The sequence below is a fragment of the Bombina bombina genome, chromosome 5 (assembly GCF_027579735.1).
Source record: "Bombina bombina isolate aBomBom1 chromosome 5, aBomBom1.pri, whole genome shotgun sequence".
Lineage (NCBI taxonomy): Eukaryota > Metazoa > Chordata > Amphibia > Anura > Bombinatoridae > Bombina > Bombina bombina.
The window spans coordinates 421,549,299-421,576,392 of NC_069503.1; the positions used below are offsets into that span (position 1 = coordinate 421,549,299).

Genomic DNA, 27,094 nt, shown 5'->3' on the forward strand with positions numbered 1-27,094 from the left:
CCCTTTGAGTGCTAAGCACTTTCCCACCTGGGTGCTAAAGCTTTAAGGTTTTTTTTTTGTTGAAAAAAACTTGTTTTTTTTTTTCAGATCCAAGACTTACACTCTTGGAAAGGTGGGTCTTGGGGGTCTGTAGCTGCTTAGATGCCTGAGATACAGGCTTCTAAGCAGCATGCCCCCTGCTCCTATACTTTACATTGTTAAGTATAAATAAAGTTGCTCGGTGACATCATCACGTCATTGCACTTGACATCACCACGCATAACGTAAAGCCCCGGCGATGCCTATCACTATGCAGGCACGATCGCCGGGGTAGGAGTGGGTGGGAGCCCCCAGATCTCCCTCAAGGTGGGAGAGTGCTAGCGAAGGCTCTGAGCCGTCGTTAGCACCAGGGTGGGAAACTGAGGACTCAGCCCACATTTGCAGCCCATTTCTTTCATATAGGTGGCAAGAGTCCACGATTTGTTACATATGGGATATACATTCCTACCAGGATGCGGGTCAAAGTTTCCCAAACCTCAAAGCCTATAAATACCCAACCCACCTCACTCATATCTCAGTTTAAAGTTAGTCTCTTTTGGAGGTGGTTAAGTATGATGTGCTTCAATGATATGTGCTTCAGTGTATATTGAAGTCCATTTTGTTCCCTCAGAGTTACAATGGCTTGTCAGATGGACATTAAGGGAGTTTTTGCCTAAGGTTATCATGTTCTACCTCTGTTTAAAACTTTTGTTTTTTAGGGCTATCGCAAGGATTCATCTCCTGCCTCCCTTTATGGTTCGACATACTCCTATACTTGTACCTTTGCTGATGTTTTTTAGCACTGGTTTAGCCTGCCTGCGCATTAGTAGACGAGTGCCTGCTTTATTACGGTAAGTATAATTTTTTTACTTTTTTAAAAGAAAGTTTATCGCTTTATTTTTTATATATTGCAGCCCAGGGACTTCAGTTTATTTCTCTGCTTAAAAGACATATTTGCCTAAATTGTTTTTGAGTATTTATATTCTGCTGCTATTTGCTAAGGTTTTTTGTTTTAAGATTGGAGCACATGCGTTCGGTAAGATAAGCAACAAGATTTAAGGTCACTTGAAATCTGGCAAGCGTGCTGCAGAATAGCGTCTTTTGTAAACCCGCCCCCTATGACATCATTTTACAGCCACTTACACGTTACAGCCATTTGCAGCCCATTTTTTGTCAAACACCTTATACCATGTATCACTGGTTTTCAAATCTGCCCTCAGGCCTCCATAACAGGCCACATTTTGAGGATATCTGAACTGCAGCACAGGTAAATTAATATATATATTATACATACACTAACAAAACGGAAAATTGTAAAGTTATGTCTTATTATACGCACTGATATAATAATATTTACCAATCAAGTGATCCATAGAATATAATACCATATTCCTATTAAACCAATTGGGGCTATGGGCACATTATTTTCCCCTGCTCCATTTTCTTTTTAAAGAAAGCCAGTGAAAGGATGAAGCAAAGCTTGAATGGAAATTGCTGAGCTATAAAAAATATTTTGTAGTATTCACATTACATATATAGTTGTAATACATATTGGGGGAAAAATTGAAAGGGGCAATCAGATTTCTCCATGGAACAACAAACTACTATAAAATAATAATATAACTCAATGTATTTTATTTTTAATGTTTATGAGAAATAAATAATATGCACTGACACAAACATTTAAAATCCCAATTTCTCCACAGATATGGATTACCTTTCGCACAGGTGGTTTTGTAACAATATCTTCAAAAGCATCTTCAGGTTTTAAGGTCTGAAAATTCTCATGTAAAATTCCGATCTTTTTATCATTATCCCACCCTGCAGGACTGAAAACAGAACAATAATTAGAAGGTGAAATTGCAATTGCGCGATTTCAATGATGCCTATTGCACTATGCACGCCCTCCAGTCCGCAATCCCAGTTAGGAAGCCGTAGCTGCTTCAGTACAGCAGAACCGCTAGGATGTTCCATGCCGTCCTAACGGCGCTAAAGCCCAGCACAGTTAGAACAGCATGGCAGTTCTTAATGGCATTAAGGGGTTAATTGTATAGTGCTGCAACATTCAGTAGAACATTAGCGTTCCTTTAAAAATGTGGAAAGCTGAAGGTGCCAAAATATATAATTTATCAGACGTGCAAAATAGGTATTATAGTTAGACACTAAATTTGGAGATGAACTAGCTCAATATATTTTAACATCTGAATACATTATAACAATAACCATATGTTAATATATACTTATTTTATATTTCTACTTACATAAATACTGCATCCTTTTCGACAACAACAGCAGGCATGTTGAAATGGAATCCGTATAATTGTTGAACAATATATTTATATACAATGTCAATATTTTTGTTCTCCTTTATCGAAGTGTAAATAAGTGCAGCGCCATCTTTAGTTAAAAATGTAATGGAAATTAACCAATTTCTTTATTTACTATATATGGAGCGAGGAAAGGGTTAACAAAATTTGTTTACTACTTGGAAGCCACCCAGAATCCTTACGAGCCAGAGAATACATTTTATATAGCGATGTATGTAAAGAAATGTACAAATAAATAAAATTAGGAGCCAGCTTTCTCTGGATTTGTCAAACCCTGAACAAGGCATTAAAAAAAAACACATTACTATTTAAATACATTACAGCTCAATATAAGCTGATAATAGAGTAATTAAAGGGACATAAATGTGTCTCCAGAGCAGCAATGTACTACTTGGACCTACTGAACACATCTGGTGAGCCAATGAAAAGAGGCATATGTGTGTAGCCACCAATCACCAGCATTGCAATGCTGCTCCCAAGTCTATCCGCTTTTTAAGAAATTATATCAAGAGAACAAATTCAATTGAAAAGTCTCTTAAAATTGTATATTTAAAACATAAGGTGAAGATTTTAAAAGGGACATGAAACAACATTTTTTTTTATTTCATGACCCTTTAAATTCTGAAATCTTCACCTGATCAAATTTAGCTTATATCAGTTAATGGTTTAGAAGCAGTTAAACTAATAACAGTACCCAAGTAAATATAAAACCAAATGTAGACATTCAAAAGTTTTTTTTAAATTGAAATTGTTGAAAGTGGTTGACTTTACATTGCGCTTGTGAAAAAGGATACATTGTAAACAAAACTTCCTGATATGTGATTGAATAAAGTCAAAGTGCTCATCTCTGTAATCGTGTTCTTTTTCCAAAATACTAATAGCATCACACTGAAACAAAGATAGGAAAAGTAGATAATTAGGCCATAGAGTCAAATGTCTTCAACTTAATACAATCATAACATAGAAAACAGTTTCATAAAAAACACAACAAGCTACATGCAGCCAGCATCCTCAAAGAGCAAATACCTGCACGTCATGAAAGTAATGCAACTACAGCAACAAGAACTACAGGACAATGTATGTGATGCATTCCTATGAGCTACTGGATGGTAGGGCATCTTCCATGTATTATTCCAGGCCTTGAGGAGCATAAAACAGCCACAATTTAAAAATCTCGAGAGAACTAGTCAGAGTGAGCCTGATTGACAAATCTACGTTCAACCAGCAACTGTTAAATCCCATGGTGTTTGTAGGGCTAGATAGCTCTGATCACAGTCCAAATGTTGTTTCATAAAAATGGTGCCTTACAGTCCAGAGATAATTCTCTACATCACAAATAACTACCGTATTTTTCGCTCCATAAGTCGCACCTACTTTTTAGAGGAGGAAAAAACAAGAAAAAAAAATATTCTGAATAGAGGGGGGAGAGAGCAACAACGGTGGAGTAAAAAGAGCAGGAGAGACCACTGAAAGAAGGTAGAGAGAACAATGAAAGTGTGGGAGAGAAACACCACTGAATACACACACAGATACATTAAAATTATGCTTTTACAAATCTGATTACAGAAGATTTGGGAATATTAAAAGCAAAATACTGTGCCTGTGGTACTCCTTTAAATCACACTGCCCTTTTAATATCATATTCCAACTGTCCCAACAAGCAGCAGTAACAGGCAGCCTTCCTTTATCTATCGCTAGCTGACAGACACTATAGAAGCTGATACTCACAGGACTGGAAACATCTATCCATAGATCAGCCTATGTACACACAAAATTGGAGATTTTCACTTTACCCTCTATTAAATACACACATACTAGCGCAACGGTTAGATTTCATGACATCTAAATTAAATTCAAATCTCCATATCCCTATCGTAATGCGCTCCAGCCTGTTGTAATATTTGTACTTTAATACCGTTTGCCAACTTGTCTGTACCTGAAACAATTAGGGGATCTGTATGGAGGAACCTTGCAGCTATCTTCTGAGACAAATCGCTGCATTTTCGTAAAGCCAACCATACTCAGTTACGGTACTTCCTGATGCGAGTGCAAAAAGGGGGCTGTCCTGATACCACTTATGGTGTGTCAGAGTGTTTGCATACGTATCGCTGATCCAGTTGTAAAGGAAGCGATCTTACTAGCCAATCAGGGTCGTTCCTATATCTTCTCCTTACTTGATTGGCTAAACCATATTTTGCTAAAACCTGCTATCTTAAATTATATCAGGGATTACTGTATGCATGGCTAACTCAATACACTTTTGGGGCAAACGTTTATTGCATGAGTAAGCCATGCATACAGTGGAGCTGGTGCGACTGTACATACACTGGGGACCACTTGCCTCAAAAGTGTATTGAGCGAGCCAGGCATACAGCAGTATATGGGACCTACAGACAGAGCCGGTTTCAGGGGCAGGCACTATGGGCAGATGCCAGGGGCACTTTAAGACTGGGGTGTTCAAATAAAATTAAAAATGCACTTTCTGCAGACCCTAAAACCTTCCCTGGCTGAGCCTCCTCCGTTGCGCAGCAACTATATAACAGGTGCTATGTGTATAGCGCTGTAAATGAAAGAAAAACTACACTACCTCACACAAACGTTTGGGGGCAAGAGGTCCTACATGCATGTACAGCCCACCCCTCTTTACAGAAGCCTGCACATCCCTGCGGTACCAGTTAGCCTAAAAATGCAAGCACAGGGCCTGCATTTGCTCCATAAGACGCAGACATTTCTCCTTACTTTTGAGAGGGAAAAAAGTGCGTTTTATGGAGCGAAAAATACGGTATATTTTACAGAGATTGGGGTATATATTTTGTAAAGTTTATAAGTTTAATGTACTGAGAGGGGAAATAGAAAACCCCACAATAGTATTATGATCTTCTGGTCAGCACTTTGCCAGGTCTTCTGGCAGATCCCGACATTCACTGTACATATGCAAGAGAAAAATCACAATCTTGCTTAAAGTGATGGTAAACTAATAAAATTCCATATATTTAATCTTTACCATTTAAAAAGTATATGTGTACCTTTTTTTTAATCCATCTGTGAAAGGGTTAAATTAGTGCATATAATAATGCTTCTATTGCAATGCTATGCCGGCCCACATGGATGAAAACATAATTTATGCTTACCTGATAAATTCCTTTCTCCTGTAGTGTAGTCAGTCCACGGGTCATCCATTACTTATGGGATATTAACTCCTCCCTAACAGGAAGTGCAAGAGGATCACCCAAGCAGAGCTGCTATATAGCTCCTCCCCTCTACGTCACACCCAGTCATTCGACCGAAAACCAAACGAGAAAGGAGAAACTATAGGGTGCAGTGGTGACTGGAGTATAATTTAAAATTTAGACCTGCCATAAAAAACAGGGCGGGCCGTGGACTGACTACACTACAGGAGAAAGGAATTTATCAGGTAAGCATAAATTATGTTTTCTCATGTTAAGTGTAGTCAGTCCACGGGTCATCCATTACTTATGGGATACCAATACCAAAGCTAAAGTACACGGATGACGGGAGGGACAGGCAGGATCTTTACACGGAAGGAACCACTGCCTGAAGAACCTTTCTCCCAAAAACAGCCTCAGAAGAAGCAAAAGTGTCAAATTTGGAAAAAGTATGAAGAGAAGACCAAGTTGCAGCCTTGCAAATCTGTTCAACAGAGGCCTCATTCTTAAAGGCCCACGTGGAAGCCACAGCTCTCGTAGAATGAGCTGTAATTCTTTCAGGAGGCTGCTGTCCAGCAGTCTCATAGGCTAAACGTATTATGCTACGAAGCCAAAAAGAGAGAGAGGTAGCAGATGCTTTTTGACCTCTCCTCTGTCCAGAATAAACGACAAACAGGGAAGAAGTTTGGCGAAAATCTTTAGTTGCCTGTAAATAAAATTTCAGGGCACGGACTACGTCTAGATTGTGCAGAAGTCGTTCCTTCTTTGAAGAAGGGTTAGGGCACAATGATGGAACAAAAATCTCTTGATTGATATTCTTGTTAGTGACTACCTTAGGTAAGAACCCAGGTTTAGTACGCAGAACTACCTTGTCTGAATGAAAAATCAGATAAGGAGAATCACAATGTAAGGCCGATAACTCAGAGACTCTACAAGCCGAGGAAATAGCCATTAAAAACAGAACTTTCCAAGATAACAGCTTGATATCAATGGAATGAAGGGGTTCAAACGGAACACCCTGTAAAACATTAAGAACTAAGTTTAAGCTCCACGGTGGAGCAACAGTCTTAAACACAGGCTTAATCCTGGCCAAAGCCTGACAAAAAGCCTGAACGTCTGGAACTTCTGACAGACGTTTGTGTAAAAGGATGGACAGAGCTGAGATCTGTCCCTTTAAAGAACTTGCAGATAAACCCTTTTCTAAACCTTCTTGTAGAAAAGACAATATCCTAGGAATCCTAACCTTACTCCATGAGTAACTCTTGGATTCGCACCAGTGTAAATATTTACGCCATATCTTATGGTAAATTTTCCTGGTAACAGGCTTCCTAGCCTGTACTAAGGTATCAATTACTGACTCCGAAAATCCACGCTTTGATAAAATCAAGCGTTCAATCTCCATGCAGTCAGCTTCAGAGAAATTAGATTTTGATGTTTGAAAGGACCCTGAATTAGAAGGTCCTGTCTCAGAGGCAGCGACCAAGGTGGACAGGATGACATGTCCACTAGATCTGCATACCAGGTCCTGCGTGGCCACGCAGGCGCTATTAGAATCACCGATGCTCTCTCCTGTTTGATCCTGGCAATCAATCGAGGAAGCATCGGGAAGGGTGGAAACACAAAAGCCATGTTGAAGACCCAAGGTGCTGTCAGAGCATCTATCAGCGCCGCTCCCGGGTCCCTGGACCTGGATCCGTAACAAGGAAGTTTGGCGTTCTGGCGAGACGCCATGAGATCCAGATCTGGTTTGCCCCAACGTCGAAGTATTTGGGCAAAAACCTCCGGATGAAGTTCCCACTCCCCTGGATGAAAAGTCTGGCGACTTAGGAAATCCGCCTCCCAGTTCTCCACGCCTGGGATGTGAATCGCTGACAGGTGGCAAGAGTGAGACTCTGCCCAGCGAATAATCTTTGAGACTTCCATCATCGCTAGGGAACTCCTTGTCCCTCCCTGATGATTGATGTAAGCCACAGTCGTGATGTTGTCCGACTGAAACCTGATGAACCTCAGAGTTGCTAACTGAGGCCAAGTCAGAAGGGCATTGAGAACTGCTCTCAATTCCAGAATGTTTATTGGAAGGAGACTCTCCTCCTGAGTCCATGATCCCTGAGCCTTCAGGGAATTCCAGACAGCGCCCCAACCTAAAAGGCTGGCGTCTGTTGTTACAATTGTCCAGTCTGGCCTGCTGAAGGGCATCCCCCTGGACAGATGTGGCCGAGAAAGCCACCATAGAAGAGAATCTCTGGTCTCTTGATCCAGATTCAGCATAGGGGACAAATCTGAGTAATCCCCATTCCACTGACTTAGCATGCACAATTGCAGTGGTCTGAGATGCAGGCGTGCAAAAGGTACTATGTCCATTGCCGCTACCATTAAGCCGATTACCTCCATGCATTGAGCCACTGACGGGTGTTGAATGGAATGAAGGACACGGCAAGCATTTAGAAGTTTTGTTAACCTGTCCTCTGTCAGGTAAATTTTCATTTCTACAGAATCTATAAGAGTCCCCAAGAAGGGAACTCTTGTGAGTGGTAATAGAGAACTCTTTTCTTCGTTCACTTTCCACCCATGCGACCTTAGAAATGCCAGTACTAACTCTGTATGAGACTTGGCAGTTTGGAAACTTGACGCTTGTATCAGAATGTCGTCTAGGTACGGAGCTACCGATATTCCTCGCGGTCTTAGTACCGCCAGAAGAGAGCCCAGAACCTTTGTAAAAATTCTTGGGGCAGTGGCCAACCCGAAGGGAAGAGCTACAAATTGGTAATGCCTGTCTAGGAAGGCAAACCTTAGATACCGGTAATGATCCTTGTGAATCGGTATGTGAAGGTAGGCATCCTTTAAATCCACTGTGGTCATGTACTGACCCCTTTGGATCATGGGTAAGATTGTCCGAATAGTTTCCATTTTGAACGATGGAACTCTTAGGAATTTGTTTAGGATCTTTAAATCCAATATTGGTCTGAAGGTTCCTTCTTTTTTGGGAACCACAAACAGATTTGAGTAAAACCCTTGTCCGTGTTCCGACCGCGGAACCGGATGGATCACTCCCATGAGTAAAAGATCTTGTACACAGCGTAGAAACGCCTCTTTCTTTATTAGGTTTGTTGACAACCTTGAAAGATGAAATCTCCCTTGTGGAGGAGAAGCTTTGAAGTCCAGAAGATATCCCTGAGATATGATCTCCAACGCCCAGGGATCCTGGACATCTCTTGCCCAAGCCTGGGCGAAGAGAGAGAGTCTGCCCCCCACTAGATCCGTTTCCGGATCGGGGGCCCTCACTTCATGCTGTCTTAGGGGCAGCAGCAGGTTTCTTGGCCTGCTTGCCCTTGTTCCAGGTCTGGTTAGGTTTCCAGCCTTGTCTGTAGCGAGCAACAGCTCCTTCCTGTTTTGGAGCAGAGGAAGTTGATGCTGCTCCTGCCTTGAAGTTACGAAAGGCACGAAAATTAGACTGTCTAGCCCTAGATTTGGCTCTGTCTTGAGGCAGGGCATGGCCTTTACCTCCCGTAATATCAGCGATAATTTCTTTCAAACCGGGCCCGAATAATGTCTGCCCCTTGAAAGGTATGTTAAGCAATTTAGATTTAGAAGTCACATCAGCTGACCAGGATTTTAGCCACAGCGCTCTGCGCGCCTGAATGGCGAATCCGGAATTCTTAGCCGTAAGTTTAGTTAAGTGTACTACGGCATCAGAAATAAATGAATTAGCTAGCTTAAGGGTTTTAAGCTTGTGTGTAATCTCATCTAATGGAGCTGTGTCAAGGGTCTCTTCCAGAGACTCAAACCAAAATGCTGCTGCAGCCGTGACAGGCGCAATGCATGCAAGGGGTTGCAATATAAAACCTTGTTGAACAAACATTTTCTTAAGGTAACCCTCTAACTTTTTATCCATTGGATCTGAAAAGGCACAGCTATCCTCCACCGGGATAGTGGTACGCTTAGCTAAAGTAGAAACTGCTCCCTCCACCTTAGGGACCGTTTGCCATAAGTCCCGTGTGGTGGCGTCTATTGGAAACATTTTTCTGAATATAGGAGGGGGTGAGAAAGGCACACCGGGTCTATCCCACTCCTTAGTAACAATTTCAGTAAGTCTCTTAGGTATAGGAAAAACGTCAGTACTCGTAGGTACCGCAAAATATTTATCCAACCTACACATTTTCTCTGGGATTGCAACTGTGTTACAATCATTCAGAGCCGCTAACACCTCCCCTAGTAATACACGGAGGTTTTCCAGCTTAAACTTAAAATTTGAAATGTCTGAATCCAGTTTATTTGGATCAGATCCGTCACCCACAGAATGAAGCTCTCCGTCTTCATGTTCTGCAAATTGTGACGCAGTATCAGACATGGCCCTAGCATTATCAGCGCACTCTGTTCTCACCCCAGAGTGGTCTCGTTTACCCCTAAGTTCTGGCAATTTAGACAAAACTTCAGTCATAACATTAGCCATGTCTTGTAAAGTGATTTGTAATGGCCGCCCTGATGTACTTGGCGTTACAATATCACGCACCTCCTGAGCGGGAGATGCAGGTACTGACACGTGAGGCAAGTTAGTCGGCATAACTTCCCCCTCGTTGTCTGGTGAATGTTGCTTAACATGTACAGATTGGCTTTTATTTAAAGTATCATCAATGCAAGTACATAAATTTCTATTGGGCTCCACCTTGGCCTTTGAACATATTGCACAAAGATTCCTCTGTGTCAGACATGTTTAAACAAACTAGCAATTAGACTAGCAAGCTTGGAAAATACTTTTCAACTGAATTTACAAGCAATATAAAAAAACGTTACTGTGCCTTTAAGAAGCACACAAAAAAAACTGTCACTTTGATATAACAATGAACCGGTTTAGTTATAGCAATCAATTTTTCATATGAAATGCATTAATTTAGCAAAGGATAGCACCCATCAGCAAATGGATTATTAACCCCTTAATACCAAAAAAAAAAAACGATTGACAATAAATACGTTTTTCTATCACAGTCAAAGCACAGTCTCACAGGTCTGCTGTGAGTGATTACCTCCCTCAAACTAGTTTTGGAGACCCCTGAGCTCTGTAGAGACGTCCTGGATCATGCAGGGAGAATAAGGAAGACTGTGACTGAATTTTTAATGCGTAGTAAAAGCGCCAAAAATAGGCCCCTCCCACTCTTAACACAGCAGTGGGGAAGCTCAGTAACTGATTTTATACAAAATAAACGACAGCCAAGTGGAAAATAATGCCCATAAATTTTCACCAAGTACCTCAGAGAAAAAAACGATTAAACTGTCAGTAAACGTTTTAAATATATGAAATAAGAATAAAAGCCTGTTGCTAGTCGCTATCACTGCAGAGAGGCTAGAGTTATATGTATACAGTATTTTCTTAGTGAAGTGCCATTCCCCAGAAATACTTTGGTGCCAACATACATACATAACAGCCTGATACCAGTTACTACTACTGCATTTAAGGCTGTACTTACATTATATCGGTATTAGCAGTATTTTCTCAGTCAATTCCATTCCTTAGAAAACAATATACTGCAACATACCTCTTTGCAGGTGAACCCTGCCCGCTGTCCCCTGTTCTGAAGTTACCTCGCTCCTCAGAATGGCCGAGAACAGCAAATGGATCTTAGTTACGTCCGCTAAGATCATATACAAACTCAGGTAGATTCTTCTTCTAATACTGCCTGAGAAAAAACAACACACTCCGGTGCTGTTTAAAACAACAAACTTTTGATTGAAGTAATAAAAAACTAAATTTAATAACCACACTCCTCTCACACATCCTATCTATTAGTTAGGTGCAAGAGAATGACTGGGTGTGACGTAGAGGGGAGGAGCTATATAGCAGCTCTGCTTGGGTGATCCTCTTGCACTTCCTGTTAGGGAGGAGTTAATATCCCATAAGTAATGGATGACCCGTGGACTGACTACACTTAACAGGAGAAATCTTTTTTCTCTCTCTTTTTTTTAAAAATAATTCCAGTGAAAATCAAATCATCATGTGTGTCATTTCACAAGTCCCAGCCCATTTAAAGCCCTTAGAAAGCCTATGTAGAGAGTGGATGTGACTGCTCTATGCATCACAGCCCAACCAAATGGAAACGAAAGGGGTGGAGGAAGAGACAATACCAATTAGGATAATATATGGTTTATTATAAAATAAATATATAAAGAAAAAAAAGATGTGGTTTTAATTGCAAACTAATATATTTTTAATTGCAACATTCTTATAGTCTGAAATTTACCAGCACTTTAAAGCTGTATTAAATCAATAGGAAGATTCCTCATCTGAATGGGGGACCAACAAAAGATAACAAACTCTTAAAGAAATTTTGTGGTCATCAATAATTGGAGCTCATTGCCCATTTAACTAGGTGGCACAATTTGATTAAGAATTAATCATAAACAATGATATTTAACTATGTGAACCAAAGTAAGATGCTTGTGAAGCTGACCTTAGTGCAAACAACTACTACAGGAATGCCAAGGTTATGTGTCAGTGTGTCTTCCCCCAGTGGTAAAATAACACTATCATCATGATCTTCTTGTGAAGATGTACTTCTTCTTTGAGGGGAGGCAGGAAATTCTTCTCCAGGTTCAACATATTCTTGAAAACTTCTTACCACTAAAAAGTACAAATGACAAAGTATTGAAATTAAATCAATATAAAACAACACCTCATACAGGCCAAGTGTGAAGCCTTTCTGAAGTGCAACACCTTGTTTTTCATCTTCTCAGTTGCCAACCAAACTCCCCCCCCCCCCTTTTTTTTTTTTTTTTTTTTTTTTTTTACTGGAGTCAACCTGGACTTGTGAATGGAGTAGACAAGGCTTTTCACAGTCACTTGGTTAAAAAAAACAACCCTTTGATGAGGCGACTTAGGGATATATATTGTATATAGATATGTATCACAGTTTGGCTTGTGAATACTGAACATTGCACTCACAAGTCTGGGAACGGTGAAATTACAGGGGGGGGGGGGGGACCAAAAAAAAACAAACAATCACAAGTATATTGGAAAACATTGCAATGGCTAAATAAATAATTTCCTCTTGCTGTCAGTAGTGCAATGCTGTCCCTTCAGCAATGGATAACAAGAGAATGAAGCAAATTTGATAATAGAAGTAAACTGGAAAGTTGTTTAAAATTGTAAGTTCTACCTAAATCATGAAAGAAAATGTTTGGTTTTCATGTTCCTTTAATTAATTTCTATAATATTTTTTTTTCTCCATACCCATTTAAAGGGACAATAAGAAATGGCTTGCAACATTTCACTAATCTATAGCTCATAACAAGAGATGAAAACACCATGATGAAAAGCACAGTTCTTCCCAAGTGTTAAAATCTCAATATTTTAAGAGAAAACTCACTCTTTGCTTCCATCTCTTTCATTTCTTCAGGAGGAATTTTCAGCTTGTCTATGTGTTCCCTTATTACACTGGCCCATTTGTGCAAGGAATCCAGAGCCAACCACGGCCGTGACATGTCTACTATCAACATGATTAAGGTGTCTCTTACACTACTGGAATCCATAGCAAACTTCAAAAGACCTTTGTGATACAGATCACCATCCAATATCCATACATTGCACCTGGTTTGGTCTTTAAAGAGAAAAAAACAACACAAATTAAACAATGCATTTTATACAACAGCTATCATGGAAACTGAAAGTTAAATAATTTTTTATTTAAACAAGATATGTAAAATGTATACAAGATCTTTACAGGTGTGTCTCAAAGCCTAGGAAAGAAATTCTGTTTGATGCAGTAATTAGTCATGCTAGTTTTGCTCTTTAGGCACAAACATAAAACAAATCAATACAAACCATCTCTGTCTTCATCATGAACGTTTATATACAAATACTCCATTCCCCTCCCTTTCTTGTATTCTTCTATTCCCTGAAGCTTTCCTATTAAGCTCGTTTTGCCTGCTCCATCCTCTCCTGCAAACAAAACAAAGACACAAATAAATGCTAGAGCTGACAATAACATAATTTATGCATACCTGATAAATTTATTTCTCTTGTAGTGTGTTCAGTCCACGGGTCATCCATTACTTATGGGATATATTCTCCTTCCCAACAGGAAGTTGCAAGAGGATCACCCAAGCAGAGCTGCTATATAGCTCCTCCCCTCACATGTCATATCCAGTCATTCGACCGAAACAAGAAAGGAGAAACTATAAGGTGCAGTGGTGACTGGAGTTATAATTTTAAAATTTAGAACCTGCCTCAAAAAAAAAGACAGGGCGGGCCGTGGACTGAACACACTACAAGAGAAATAAATTTATCAGGTAAGCATAAATTATGTTTTCTCTTGTTAAGTGTGTTCAGTCCACGGGTCATCCATTACTTATGGAATACCAATACCAAAGCTAAGTACACGGATGATGGGAGGGACAAGGCAGGAACATTAAACAGAAGGAACCACTGCCTGTAGAACCTTTCTCCCAAAACCAGCCTCCGAAGAAGCAAAAGTGTCAAATTTGTAAAATTTGGAAAAAGTATGAAGTGAAGACCAAGTTGCAGCCTTGCAAATCTGTTCAACAGAGGCCTCATTCTTAAAGGCCCAGGTGGAAGCCACAGCTCTAGTGGAATGAGCTGTAATTCTTTCAGGAGGCTGCTGTCCAGCAGTCTCATAGGCTAAACGTATTATGCTACGAAGCCAAAAAGAGAGAGAGGTAGCCGAAGCCTTTTGACCCCTCCTCTGTCCAGAGTAAACGACAAACAGAGAAGAAGTTTGTCGAAAATCTTTAGTTGCCTGTAAGTAGAACTTCAGAGCACGGACCACGTCTAGATTATGCAAAAGACGTTCCTTCTTTGAAGAAGGATTAGGACATAACGATGGAACAACAATCTCTTGATTGATATTCCTGTTAGAAACAACCTTAGGTAAAAACCCAGGTTTAGTACGCAGAACTACCTTGTCTGAATGAAAGATCAGATAAGGAGAATCACAATGTAAGGCAGATAACTCAGAGACTCTTCGAGCCGAGGAAATAGCCATCAAAAACAAAACTTTCCAAGATAAAAGCTTAATATCAATGGAATGAAGGGGTTCAAACGGAACACTCTGAAGAACTTTAAGAACCAAGTTTAAGCTCCACGGAGGAGCAACAGCTTTAAACACAGGTTTAATTCTAGCCAAAGCCTGACAAAAGGCCTGGACGTCTGGATGCTCTGCCAGACGTTTGTGTAAAAGAATAGACAGAGCTGAAATCTGTCCCTTTAGCGAACTAGCGGATAAACCCTTTTCTAAACCCTCTTGTAGAAAAGCTAATATCCTAGGAATCCTAACCTTACTCCATGAGTAACTCTTGGATTCGCACCAATATAAATATTTACGCCATATCTTATGGTAAATTTTTCTTGTCACAGGTTTCCGAGCCTGTATTAATGTATCAATAACCGAATCCGAAAACCCACGCTTTGATAGAATCAAGCGTTCAATTTCCAGGCAGTCAGCCTCAGAGAAATTAGGTTTGGATGGTTGAAAGGACCCTGAATTAGAAGGTCCTGCCTCAGAGGAAGAGACCATGGTGGACAGGACGACATGTCCACTAGGTCTGCATACCAGGTCCTGCGTGGCCACGCAGGCGCTATCAGAATTACCGATGCCCTCTCCTGTTTGATCCTGGCAATCAGCCGAGGTAGCAACGGAAATGGTGGAAACACATAAGCTATGTTGAAAACCCAAGGGGCTGCTAATGCATCTACCAGCACCGCTCCCGGGTCCCTGGACCTGGATCCGTAACAAGGAAGCTTTGCGTTCTGGCGAGATGCCATGAGATCCAGATCCGGTTTGCCCCAACGACGAATCAGTTGAGCAAATACCTCCGGGTGAAGTTCCCACTCTCCCGGATGAAAAGTCTGGCGACTTAGGAAATCCGCCTCCCAGTTCTCTACGCCTGGGATGTGAATCGCTGACAGGTGGCAAGAGTGAGACTCTGCCCAGCGAATTATCTTCGAGACTTCCAACATCGCTAGGGAACTCCTGGTTCCCCCTCGATGATTGATGTAAGCCACAGTCGTGATATTGTCCGACTGAAATCTGATGAACCTCAGCTTTGCTAACTGAGGCCAAGCCAGAAGAGCATTGAATATTGCTCTTAATTCTAGAATGTTTATTGGGAGGAGTTTCTCCTCCTGAGTCCACGATCCCTGAGCCTTCAGGGAATTCCAGACTGCTCCCCAGCCTAGAAGGCTGGCATCCGTTGTTACAATCGTCCAATCTGGCCTGCGAAAGGTCATTCCTTTGGACAGATGACCCGGTGACAACCACCAGAGAAGCGAATCCCTGGTCTCCTGGTCCAGATTTAGCAAAGGGGACAGATCTGAGTAATCCCCGTTCCATTGACTGAGCATGCATAGTTGCAGCGGTCTGAGATGCAGGCGCGCAAATGGCACTATGTCCATTGCCGCTACCATTAAGCCGATTACCTCCATGCACTGAGCTACCGATGGGCTTGGAATGGAATGAAGGACACGGCAAGCATTGAGAATCTTTGATAACCTGGACTCCGTCAGGTAAATCTTCATCTCTACAGAATCTATAAGAGTCCCTAGAAAAGGAACCCGTGTGAGTGGTAACAGAACTCTTTTCCACGTTCACTTTCCACCCATGCAACCTCAGAAATGCTAGAACTATCTCTGTATGAGACTTTGCATTCTGAAAATTTGACGCTTGAATCAGAATGTCGTCTAGGTACGGAGCCACCGCTATGCCTCGTGATCTTAGTACCGCCAGAAGTGAGCCCAGAACCTTCGTAAAAATTCTCGGGGCCGTGGCTAACCCGAAGGGAAGAGCCACAAACTGGTAATGCCTGTCTAGAAAGGCAAACCTCAGGTACCGATAATGATCTTTGTGAATCGGTATATGAAAGTAAGCATCCTTTAAGTCCACCGTGGTCATATATTGACCCTCTTGGATCATGGGTAGGATGGTTCGAATGGTTTCCATCTTGAACGATGGTACCCTTAGGAATTTGTTTAAGATCTTTAAGTCCAAGATTGGTCTGAAGGTTCCCTCTTTTTTGGGAACCACAAATAGATTTGAGTAAAATCCTTGTCCCTGTTCCGATCGCAGAACTGAGTGGATCACCCCCATGATTAAGAGGTCTTGTACACATTGTAGAAATGCCTCTCTCTTTACTAGGTTTGTCGATAACCTCGAAAGATGGAACCTCCCTTGTGGAGGAGAGGATTTGAAATCCAGAAGGTATCCCTGAGATATAATCTTTAACGTCCAGGGATCCTGCACATCTCTTGCCCAAGCCTGGGCAAAGAGAGAAAGTCTGCCCCCCACTAAATCCGTCTCTGGATAGGGGGCCCTGACTTCATGCTGTCTTAGGGGCGGGAGTAGGCTTTCTGGCCTGCTTGCCCTTGTTCCATGACTGGTTGCCTTTCCAACCTTGTCTGTAACGAGCAGTAGTTCCTTCCTGTTTTGGAGCGGAGGAAGTCGATGCTGCTCCTGCCTTGAAGTTACGAAAGGCACGAAAATTAGACTGTTTGGCCCTGTCCTGAGGAAGGGCGTGGCCCTTACCTCCCGTAATGTCAGCAATAATTTCCTTCAAGTCGGGCCCGAATAAGGTCTGCCCTTTGAAAGGAATGTTAAGTAGTTTAGACTTGGAAGTTACATCCGCTGACCAGGATTTAAGCCAGAGCGCTCTGCGCGCCTGTATGGCGAATCTGGAATTTTTAGCCGTAAGTTTGGTTAGATGTACTACGGCATCTGAAACAAACGCATTAGCCTGCTTAAGGGTTCTAACTTTGCTCAAGGCCTCATCCAACGGCTCTGTGCCAATCGCCCCTTCCAGAGACTCAAACCAGAATGCCGCTGCAGCCGTGACAGGCGCAATGCATGCAAGAGGCTGCAATATAAAACCCTGTTGAACAAACATTTTCTTAAGATAACCCTCTAATTTTTTATCCATTGGATCTGAGAAAGCACAGCTATCCTCCACCGGGATAGTGGTACGCTTGGCTAACGTAGAAACTGCTCCCTCCACCTTAGGGACCGTCTGCCATAAGTCTCGTGTGGTGGCGTCTATAGGGAACATTTTTCTAAATATCGGGGGAGGGGAAAAAGGCACACCGGGTCTATCCCACTCCTTACTGATAATTTCTGCAAGTCTTTTTGGTATAGGAAAAACGTCAGTACACACCGGTACCGCATAGTATCTATCCAACCTACACAATTTCTCTGGAATTGCCACCGTGTCGCAATCATTCAGAGCCGCTAATACCTCCCCTAGTAACACATGGAGGTTCTCAAGCTTAAATTTAAAATTTCTGAATCCAGTCTCCCCGAATCAGAACCGTCACCGACAGAATGAAGCTCACCGTCCTCATGTTCTGCAAGTTGTGACGCAGTATCAGACATGGCTCTCGTGTCATCAGCGCGCTCTGTCCTTAACCCAGAGCTATCGTGTTTGCCCCTTAATTCGGGCATATTATATAATACTTCTTTCATAACATTAGCCATATCATGTAAAGTGATTTGTAAGGGCCTAGATGTACTAGGTGTCTCAATCCTACGCATCTCCCGAGTGGGAGACGCAGGTACTGACACGTGAGGAGAGTTAGGCGGCATAACTTCCCCCTCGTTGTCTGGTGATAGCTTCTTTATCGGTACAGATTGACTTTTATTCAAAGCAATATCAATACAATTGGTACACATCGTTCTATTGGGCTCCACATTGGCTTTTGAACATGATGAACAGTCAGTTTCCTCTGAATCAGACATGTTAAAACAGACTTAGCAATGAAAATAACAAGCTTGGAAATCACTTTCAATAAGTTTTACAAGCAATATAAAAAACGCTGCAGCGCTTCAAAAATACAGATATAATTAAACAATTCTTAACAAGAAGTGTACTATTAGCAGAGGATTACACCCATTAGCAAAAGGATGATTAACCCCTCGATACCCAAAACGGATAAGATATCAATTAAGATTTAACGCTTTTAATCACAGTCAGCACACTGTCACAGATCTGCTGTGACTGATTACCTCCCTCACAAATGAAATTTGCAGACCCTTGAGCTCTCTAGAGACGTCCTGGATCAAGGAGGAAGAAGCAGAAAGACTGTGCAATAATTTTAACTGCGCAATAAGGCGCTAAAACAAGGGCCCTCCCACTCCAATCACAACAGTGGGAGCGCTGATATAACTGTTTCCATGCAGAAAAATATGTTAGCCATGTGGAAAAAATCATGCCCAAAGCGATTTATCACCAAAGTACCTCACAAAAAAACGAATAACATGCCAGTAAACGTTTTATTAAAAAACAACATTTTTCAATGTCATGCAAAGCTATCACTAAGCCTGCTACCAGTCGCTACCACGGCAGAGAAGGCTTAAGTATTATTTCAGTGTTAACAGTATTTTCTCAGTCAAATTCTAGTCCCTAGAATATAACTCGACTGCGCATACATTTATCAGCCTGATACCAGTGGCTACTACTGCATTTAAGGCTGTACTTACATCATACGGTAACAGCAGTATTTTCTTAGTCAATTCCATTCCCAGAAAATAAAGTACCGCACATACCTCATTTGCGGAGGACCCCGCATGCTATTCCCAGTCTGAAGTTACCCCACTCCTCAGAATGTCGAGAACAGCCAGTGGATCTTAGTTACGCCTGCTAAGATCATAGATAAAAAACGCAGGCAGTTTCTTCTTCCAAATACTGCCTGAGATAGAAAAACAGCACACTCCGGTGCCATTTAAAATAACAAACTTTTGATTGAAGAATAGTTAAGTAAAAACTCCAGCTCCTCTCGCGACCTCCTTCTTTGTTGAGGGTTGCAAGAGAATGACTGGATATGACATGTGAGGGGAGGAGCTATATAGCAGCTCTGCTTGGGTGATCCTCTTGCAACTTCCTGTTGGGAAGGAGAATATATCCCATAAGTAATGGATGACCCATGGACTGAACATACTTAACAATATATATATATATATATATATATATATATATATATATATATATATATATATATATATATATATATGTTACAGTTAAAGTGCAGAAACAGTTAATGTGCACATTACCTAGCTAATCTGCAGATTGATTTGCTCAGTTAAAGTGCAGAATCTGCACTTTACCTAGGTAATGTGCACATTAACTGCTTCCATGTAGTTAAAGTTGGAAAAGTTTGCTTCTCTCATGTAAACTGTTTATTGAAAAAGAAGCCGAAGAATGTTCCGATTTCGGCTGAGGGCAAATACGCTTCAGAGTGCTCTGTTCTAATCACCTAGGTAATGTGCACATTAACTGCTTCCGTGTAGTTAAAGTTGGAAAAGTTTGTTTCTCTTATGTAAACTGTTTATTGAAAAAGAAGCCGAAGAATGTTCCGATTTCGGCCGAGGGCAGATACGCTCCAGAGTGCTCTGTTCTAATCAGAGCCTCGAGCGCCGCAACTGCCTCTGGGAACCTTACCATGGGTCTGAGCCTGCTTGTCTTGAAATTCTCTGTCTGGGAAATTATCTATCAAATCTATTTATTATAGATTCGATAGATAGATAATTTCCCAGACAGAGAATTTCAAGACGTGCGGTCTGGGACCCATGGTAAGGTTCCCAGAGGCAGTTGCGGCGCCCGAGGCTCTGAATAGAACAGAGCACTCTAGAGCATATCTGCCCTCGGCCGAAATCGGAATATTCTTCAGCTTCTTTTTCAAGAAACAGTTTACATGAGAGAAACAAACTTTTCTAAAAAGCTAAAGTGCTTGAAAGTGTACTATTTGTTTTTCAACTGTATTATCACATATACATTACAGCTAGAATGGCAGATATTTCACATTCTCGGTACGATGTTCTTACATTTATTTGTGCTCAATGCATAATTCCACAATGGGTTGCAGGGAAGTCGATTCTGTAACAATTCAGAATGCAGAATGGGAAATATACAATGCTTAGAAGTGTACAGGCCAAGATTCTAATAAATGCAAACACAGAATGAGAGCATTTGTTATACCCTTGGGAAAACTACTATAAACTTGTTAAGAAGCTGAAGTGTGTCTGGGCAATGAATGATGCATAAAGTGCGCCACACTGCCATTTAAGATTTTGTTTTTACCTCCATTTTCAGAAGAAAGTGCCCAAGGTTCTCTAAAAAAAAAAGTGATATGAACTGATTATCATAGGAAAAAACCATGGGACTCCCTTTAGTTATATATATATATATATATATATATATATATATATATATATATATATATATATATAACAAACTAACTTAAGCATTGGCGGAAGTGTTGCACTGTAGTGATACTTCATGTCAGCTAAAGGGTAAGATAGTATAGGGAAATTAATATTGGGAAAGAGGGTAATGTAGTATTTTTTAGATGAGGTAAGAAACTCTAGGGATATGGATTATATATATATATATATATATATATATATATATATATATATATATATATATATATATATATATATATATATATATTACACAGGTGGCCCTCGTTTTACAACGGTTCAATGTACACCGTTTCAGAATAACAACCTTTTTTTCCAGTCATGTGACTGCTATTGAAAAGCATTGAGAAGCAGTGCATTGATTAAAATAGCCAGTAGGTGGAGCTGTCCGCTTTTGTTGCAGCAAAGCCAAGCAAGCTAAAATTAATCATTTTAACCAGACCTGAACTATCGAGCAGATTTCAAAGGAACAAGATCTTCCTGTCTATAAATCAGTCCAGTTTGGAATGCATAGAAAGAACCGTTTGCAGAAAAATGCAAGTGAAGTCTGTGTTGTGTGATTATTTTATTAGGTTTATAATGCTGTTTAGCAAATGTTTTTGTTCATTTAACTTAGTTTAATTATATAGTCTGTGTTGTGTGATTATTTTATTAGGTTTATAATGCTGTTTAGCATTTAAAGTCTTCATTTCAAAGCTTTAAAAATAATGTATTAGGTGTTACTTATGACAATTTTGAGAGGGGCCTGGAACCTATCTCCCTCACTTCCCATTGACTTACATTATAAACTGGGTTTCAATTTACAACGGTTTCGATTTACAACCATTCCTTCTGGAACCTAACCCCGGCGTAAACTGAGGGCAACCTGTATATATAACCATTGGCACCACACTAATCTATCAAAATAATACTAATAGCATGGGGGGGGGGGGTATATATGTACAGTACTTAGTAATGGGTAAACATCAGAGCTAGACACAATAAGAATTGGCCTCATGTTCCCAGAGGTGCATACACATAGTAAATAGATTGTTAGTATAACATCTGTCCCACAAGAAATGTAGAAATCCAAATATTCAACCTGATGAGTATTGTGTGTGGGCTGCAATGTATAACCAGCAAAATATGAATCATTGCCTAAGAATCCTTGGGCATATCGAGGTAGATGTCCTCATATCTAACCAACACCGACTGTGATTTTTGTCTTAAAGTGTCAGTAAACTTTAAAAATAATATTATAAAATATAATTTCCCCTATTAATTTAAAAAAAAACAAAAAAAAAAAAAAACACAACGCTGTTTCACAGACCCGCTCTCTGCTGAGCGGGTCTGTTATATTTACTCAGCGCATCGTGCAAGCTGTATAGTCACAGTCCAGCCAGACCGCGCCATAAGACTAAGTGCAGCTCGCTCCTGTGACAGGAGCGAGCTGCACTTTGTGTTATGGCGCAGTCGGGCCGGGCTGTGACTATAAAGCTGGCCCGATGCGCTGAGTAAATATAACAGACCCGCTCAGCAGAGAGCGGGTCTGTGAAACAGCGTTGTGTTTTTTAAATTAATAGGGGAAATTATGTTTTATAAATGTTTGGCTAATATAATGTTATATAATTCTGCACTATGTGCAGAATTATATAACATTATTTTTAAGGTTTTACTGTCCCTTTAAGTCTCAACTTCACCATTGGGCCCCTGGGGATCATAACTACTTTATGGCTCATCTGAAACATATTAGGCTTGTTAAAGGGACACTGAACCCAAATTTTTTCTTTTGTGATTCAGATAGAGCATGACATTTTAAGCAACTTTCTAATTTACTCATATTATCAAATTTTCATAATTCTCTTAGTATCTTTATTTGAAATGCAAGAATGTAAGTTTAAATGCCGGCCCATTTTTGGTGAACAACCTAGGTTGTCCTTGCTGATTGGTGGATAAATTCATCCACCAATCAAAAACTGCTGTCCAGAGTTCTGAGCCAAGAAAAAAAAGCTTAGATGCCTTTTTTTTTTTTAAATAAAAATATCAAGAGAATGAAAAAACATTGATAATAGGAGTAAATTAGAAAGATGCTTAAAATTGCATTCTCTATCTGAATCATAAAAGAACAAAATTTGGGTTCAGTGTCCCATTAAAGGCAGTTTCCAGTATTTGCAAAAATAATAAATTCCCAAAGGGTCTAGGAGATATGAACGTGGAGGAAACGTACATATTCTCTGCAAGGGAGGCAATATTGGTAATATTCCCAGAGACAGAACTTTTTTCCACTTTCTGCGATGAGATTTTTTTTTAGTGAAAATTTTTCTGCAGGTCATTTTTAAATAAAATAAAATTGTAAATTTGTCAGTTACACTAAAGAACCAGATCAATTGCAATGTGTTGGTTAACTGCAGAATAAAGCAAGATTTAAGAGTTGTATAATCTAGTGCAGTAGTTTAAAATTGCATTGCAAAGTAGCTGCAGACAAAAAAAGTAATTGTAAAATGTCTCTTGAATTAATTTGTTTCATTTTCTCTTAGTCTAACATAGAAATGTAACAATAAAAAGGTGCATTGCTCATACGAACATCTTACATTCAGAAAAAAACAGCTTTGCAGACATTGAAAAGCTAGGGAACGAGCTTGCAAAAATCTCAGAGCCAGACAACAATCAATGCACTGCTGCTTTGCAGCACTACTGCATATTTGATTGTTGTCTTCAAACAGCACTTTGCGCTGGATGCACTGTTAAGGAAAACTTATACAATGCAGCCAGAGAACAGCAATGTTTAAAAAGAACAGCCTAATGTGGAGCAGTACTGAAAAGTTAATGTGCTAACAGTTCCTGTTCTTTCTGCAGACATGCTGCATTTTCTGCAATGACATCTCAGATCACTCTATGTTCTGCCTTGGGGGTAATATTGCTGCTATATTAACAGCACTCTCTAGTTCAGGGCAATATTGCATTTGACCTAGATATTGTTTCCTTGTCTTGCGTATGTATGCCTCGGGATCCTGTAAGCTGGGACATCAGTCTCTGGCTGGCAGGCCTGCAGGTGTTCCAGCTCAGCGCAGCTGCTCATCTCCCCCAAAGTCGTGCCCAGATCCACGAGTGCCACCAAGGTGCAGCGGGGACTGAATGCGACTGGCTGCGCTTGCCGGTTTCAAAAGCAAAACCGTGATAGATCCGGTGTTATGATGTACCCTCTTAGGCAGGTCACACCCTGTGGCCGCCCATGATGCTCGCGGTCTCAGCCTCGTAAGCCCTGTATTATGAAGTGACTGTCGACTCCACAGCTGCCTGATGCGTCTCCTCTCTCATTCTTTGGTCCCTATATTTCTGCGTGACCTCTACCACCCATCTGAGACGACTCCATTTCGGCCGAGAGCTCCGGAGGTAAGGACTTGTGGTCATATGCATGAGTTGTTGCGGCGTGTCGACAGTAGCGATGTAGGCCCCAAGCCCCGTCTCCTAGTCGGAAGCTTCCCAGATGAAAGAGAAATGCCTTTTATGCTTCATTGTGGTCCACGGCATCGAAGCTTGTTAGTTGCTCCTATAAGAGCTGTATCTAGGTTGCGGTTATATCACTCTAGACCGGCTTGATAGAAGAGCCCCAGCGTGTTGCGACCATCTTGGTTGGCCACTTGCTCCGCCCCTAGAGCTGAGAATATTATCTCATACAAAGGAACAAAGAATTCAAAAAAATCTTTGTAGTATATTCTGTATTTAAATGGATAGTAAACCCCAAAATTGTCTTATGATTCAGATAGAACATACAATTTTAAACAACTTTACAATTTAATTTTATTAGCAAATTGTCTTCATTCTCTTGTTATCCATTGCTGAAGGGACAGCATTGCACTACTGACAGGAAGAGGAAAATATTTTTTTAGCCAATCACAAGAGACAAAGGTGTGCAAGCACCAATTAGCAGCAGCTCCCACTAGTGTATGATATGTGCATATTCATTTTTTAACAAGGGATACTAAAAGAACGAAGCGCATTTGAAAATAGAAGTGAATTTAAAAGTGTCTTAAAATGACATGCTCTATCTGAATCATGCAAGTTTAATTTTTACTTTTCTATCCCTTTAATAAAAACTGAAAGAATAATAAGGCAACTGTTGCAGTTTAAATTGGTGAAAACCATATATATTGTTTGTCAGAGTCAGATTCCTTGGGATCTGCCTTGAGGTGGAGAGAGGGTGAGGCAAAACCAAGACACTGCAAAGCATCTGCATAATTCCTGGCTGTGGGGAGCAATGAAGCTCACGAGTGACTTTCTACTATTCACTTTTATTGAAGGAGAGAGAAAAGGAGCAGTAATGAGAAAGATTTAGTGAGAAAACAGAAAAAGAGAGATAGAAAAAAAAGAGAGAGGGGAAAACATGGCTACATCATATGGTGCTGTTTAATCCCTTGAAGGGACAGTCTACTCTAGAATTTTTATGGTTTAAAAATATAGATAATCCCTTTATTACTCATTCCCCAGTTTTGCATAACTAACACAGTTATATTAATATACTTTTTACCTCTGTGATTACCTTAGATCTAAGCCTCTGCAGACTGCACGCATATTTCGGTTCTTTTGACAGACTTGCATTTTAGCCAATCAGTGCTGTCTCCTAGGTAACTCCACTGGAGTGAGCACAAAGGTATCTATGTGGCACACATGAACTAGCAATTTCTAGTTTACTAAGGTAAAAGGCAGCCTTCAAGGGCTTAAAAATTAGCATAGGAGCCTACCTAGGTTTAGCTTTTAACAAAGAATACCAAGAGAAGAAAGCAAATTTGATGATAAAAGTAAATTGGAAAGTTGCTTAAAATTGCATGCTCTATCGGAATCATCAAAGTTGAATTTTGACTTAAGTGTCTCTTTAAGGATGGTGAATTTGAGACTAAAACTTGTCCAAATTTTTTGGCATTTTTGTTGTTGCTCTTTTTAAACAGAAATAGATTTACCTATCAAACTAAATATATTTTTTAGCAGCCAACCCAAGGTATTGATCTAGGCCCATTATGGTAACTTGGCAGATTGGAGAACAGTCCAAACCATTAGCTCACAAAATTTATTTATTTTTTACTTTTTAAAAAAGGGACACGCACGTCAAAATTAAACTTTCATTATTCAGGTAGAGCATGCAATTTTAAACAACTTTCCAATTTACCTCCATTAAAGGGATACTAAACCCACATTTTTTTTCTTTCATAATTCAGATAGAGCATGCAATTTTAAGCACCTTTCTAATTTTGTCCTATTATCAATTTTTCTTCGTTCCCTTGATATCTTTATTTGAAAATGCTGGAATGTAAGGTAAGGAGCCAGCCCATTTTTGGTTCAGCACCTGGGTAGAGTTTCTGATTGGTTTGCTACATTTAGCCACCAATCAGGAAGCGCTACTCAGATGCTAAACCAAAAATTGGCCGACTCTTAAGCTTCCATTCCTGCTTTTTCAAGTAAAGATAGCAAGAGAACGAAGAAAAATTGATAATAGGAGTAAATTAGAAAGTTGCTTAAAATTGCATGCTCTAGTTTCATATCCCTTTAACAAAATGTGCACAGTATTTTTAGATTTAAACTTTTTGAGTCACCAGCTCCTACTGAGTATGTGCAAGAATTCACAGAATAAACGTGTATACTGTGTTTACTGGTCCTTTAAGTGGGCGGCAAAGGGTATTTGAATTTCATATTTGTATTAAAAAAGTAAGTTATAGCGTATCTTCACTACAACTGATTAAATAAACTCAATCTAAAATACGATCTAATAAGCACAGATAAACAAATCCAGATGGAATGAGCAAGATATAAAGGATAACATAGAAAATAGTACAAGCGTACAGTTTACTCCAGTAAGATTATGATGGTGCCGGGTACAGAAAATTTGTATGGTTGTACATATATATAGCAATTCCTGCAAATAGAAATGTCTCTGTGTGTGGAGGGTATCGTAGCGGTAAAGGTGCAAAGTGTAAATGCTGAAGGTAATAAAACTTGTTGTTCACAAGTAGACGAACTCACCTGCTTGACAGGGGAACAGCAACATCCAGCCGGTCCTGCTTCAAAGGCTTATATATTAATATAGCCCAAATTTGACCGGTATACCTGTTCGGCGTTCTGTGCCTTCACCTCTGCGAGGCTGCACAACTATGCGCAATGGCACTTCCTGTTTGCGTGGTCCTACGTCAGCTCCTGAACAGCACCAACTCCAAGCAGCACTACTCACTCAACCCTCCTCCACACATAACAGCAGTGCTCAGAAAAGGTACAACCACCCGTGGCTGCAAGGCAACATGAAGACAGAAGGGCTCCTTACCCTTCTAGATAAACAGAAAAAATAAGTCCAAAGAGTCGCCAATGTAGATAAATAAAAGTCCAAATTTTATTCAGGATTCATATCCAAATTCATTAAAAGCAT

At 40.3% G+C, this 27,094-nt stretch overlaps 1 protein-coding gene across 1 annotated transcript in view; it reads right to left on the minus strand.

The window, feature by feature from the left end:
* DYNC1LI1 (dynein cytoplasmic 1 light intermediate chain 1) overlaps positions 1-27,094 on the minus strand; it is a 93,103-nt gene that overhangs the window by 47,063 nt on the left and 18,946 nt on the right. The window contains exons 3-8 of the mRNA XM_053714258.1: positions 13,326-13,442; positions 12,871-13,101; positions 11,956-12,125; positions 3,140-3,233; positions 2,280-2,415; positions 1,736-1,847 (exon numbers count right to left, since the gene is read on the minus strand). Coding sequence (XP_053570233.1) covers positions 1,736-1,847; positions 2,280-2,415; positions 3,140-3,233; positions 11,956-12,125; positions 12,871-13,101; positions 13,326-13,442 — 860 coding nt within the window. The remainder of the gene's footprint in view (positions 1-1,735; positions 1,848-2,279; positions 2,416-3,139; positions 3,234-11,955; positions 12,126-12,870; positions 13,102-13,325; positions 13,443-27,094) is intronic.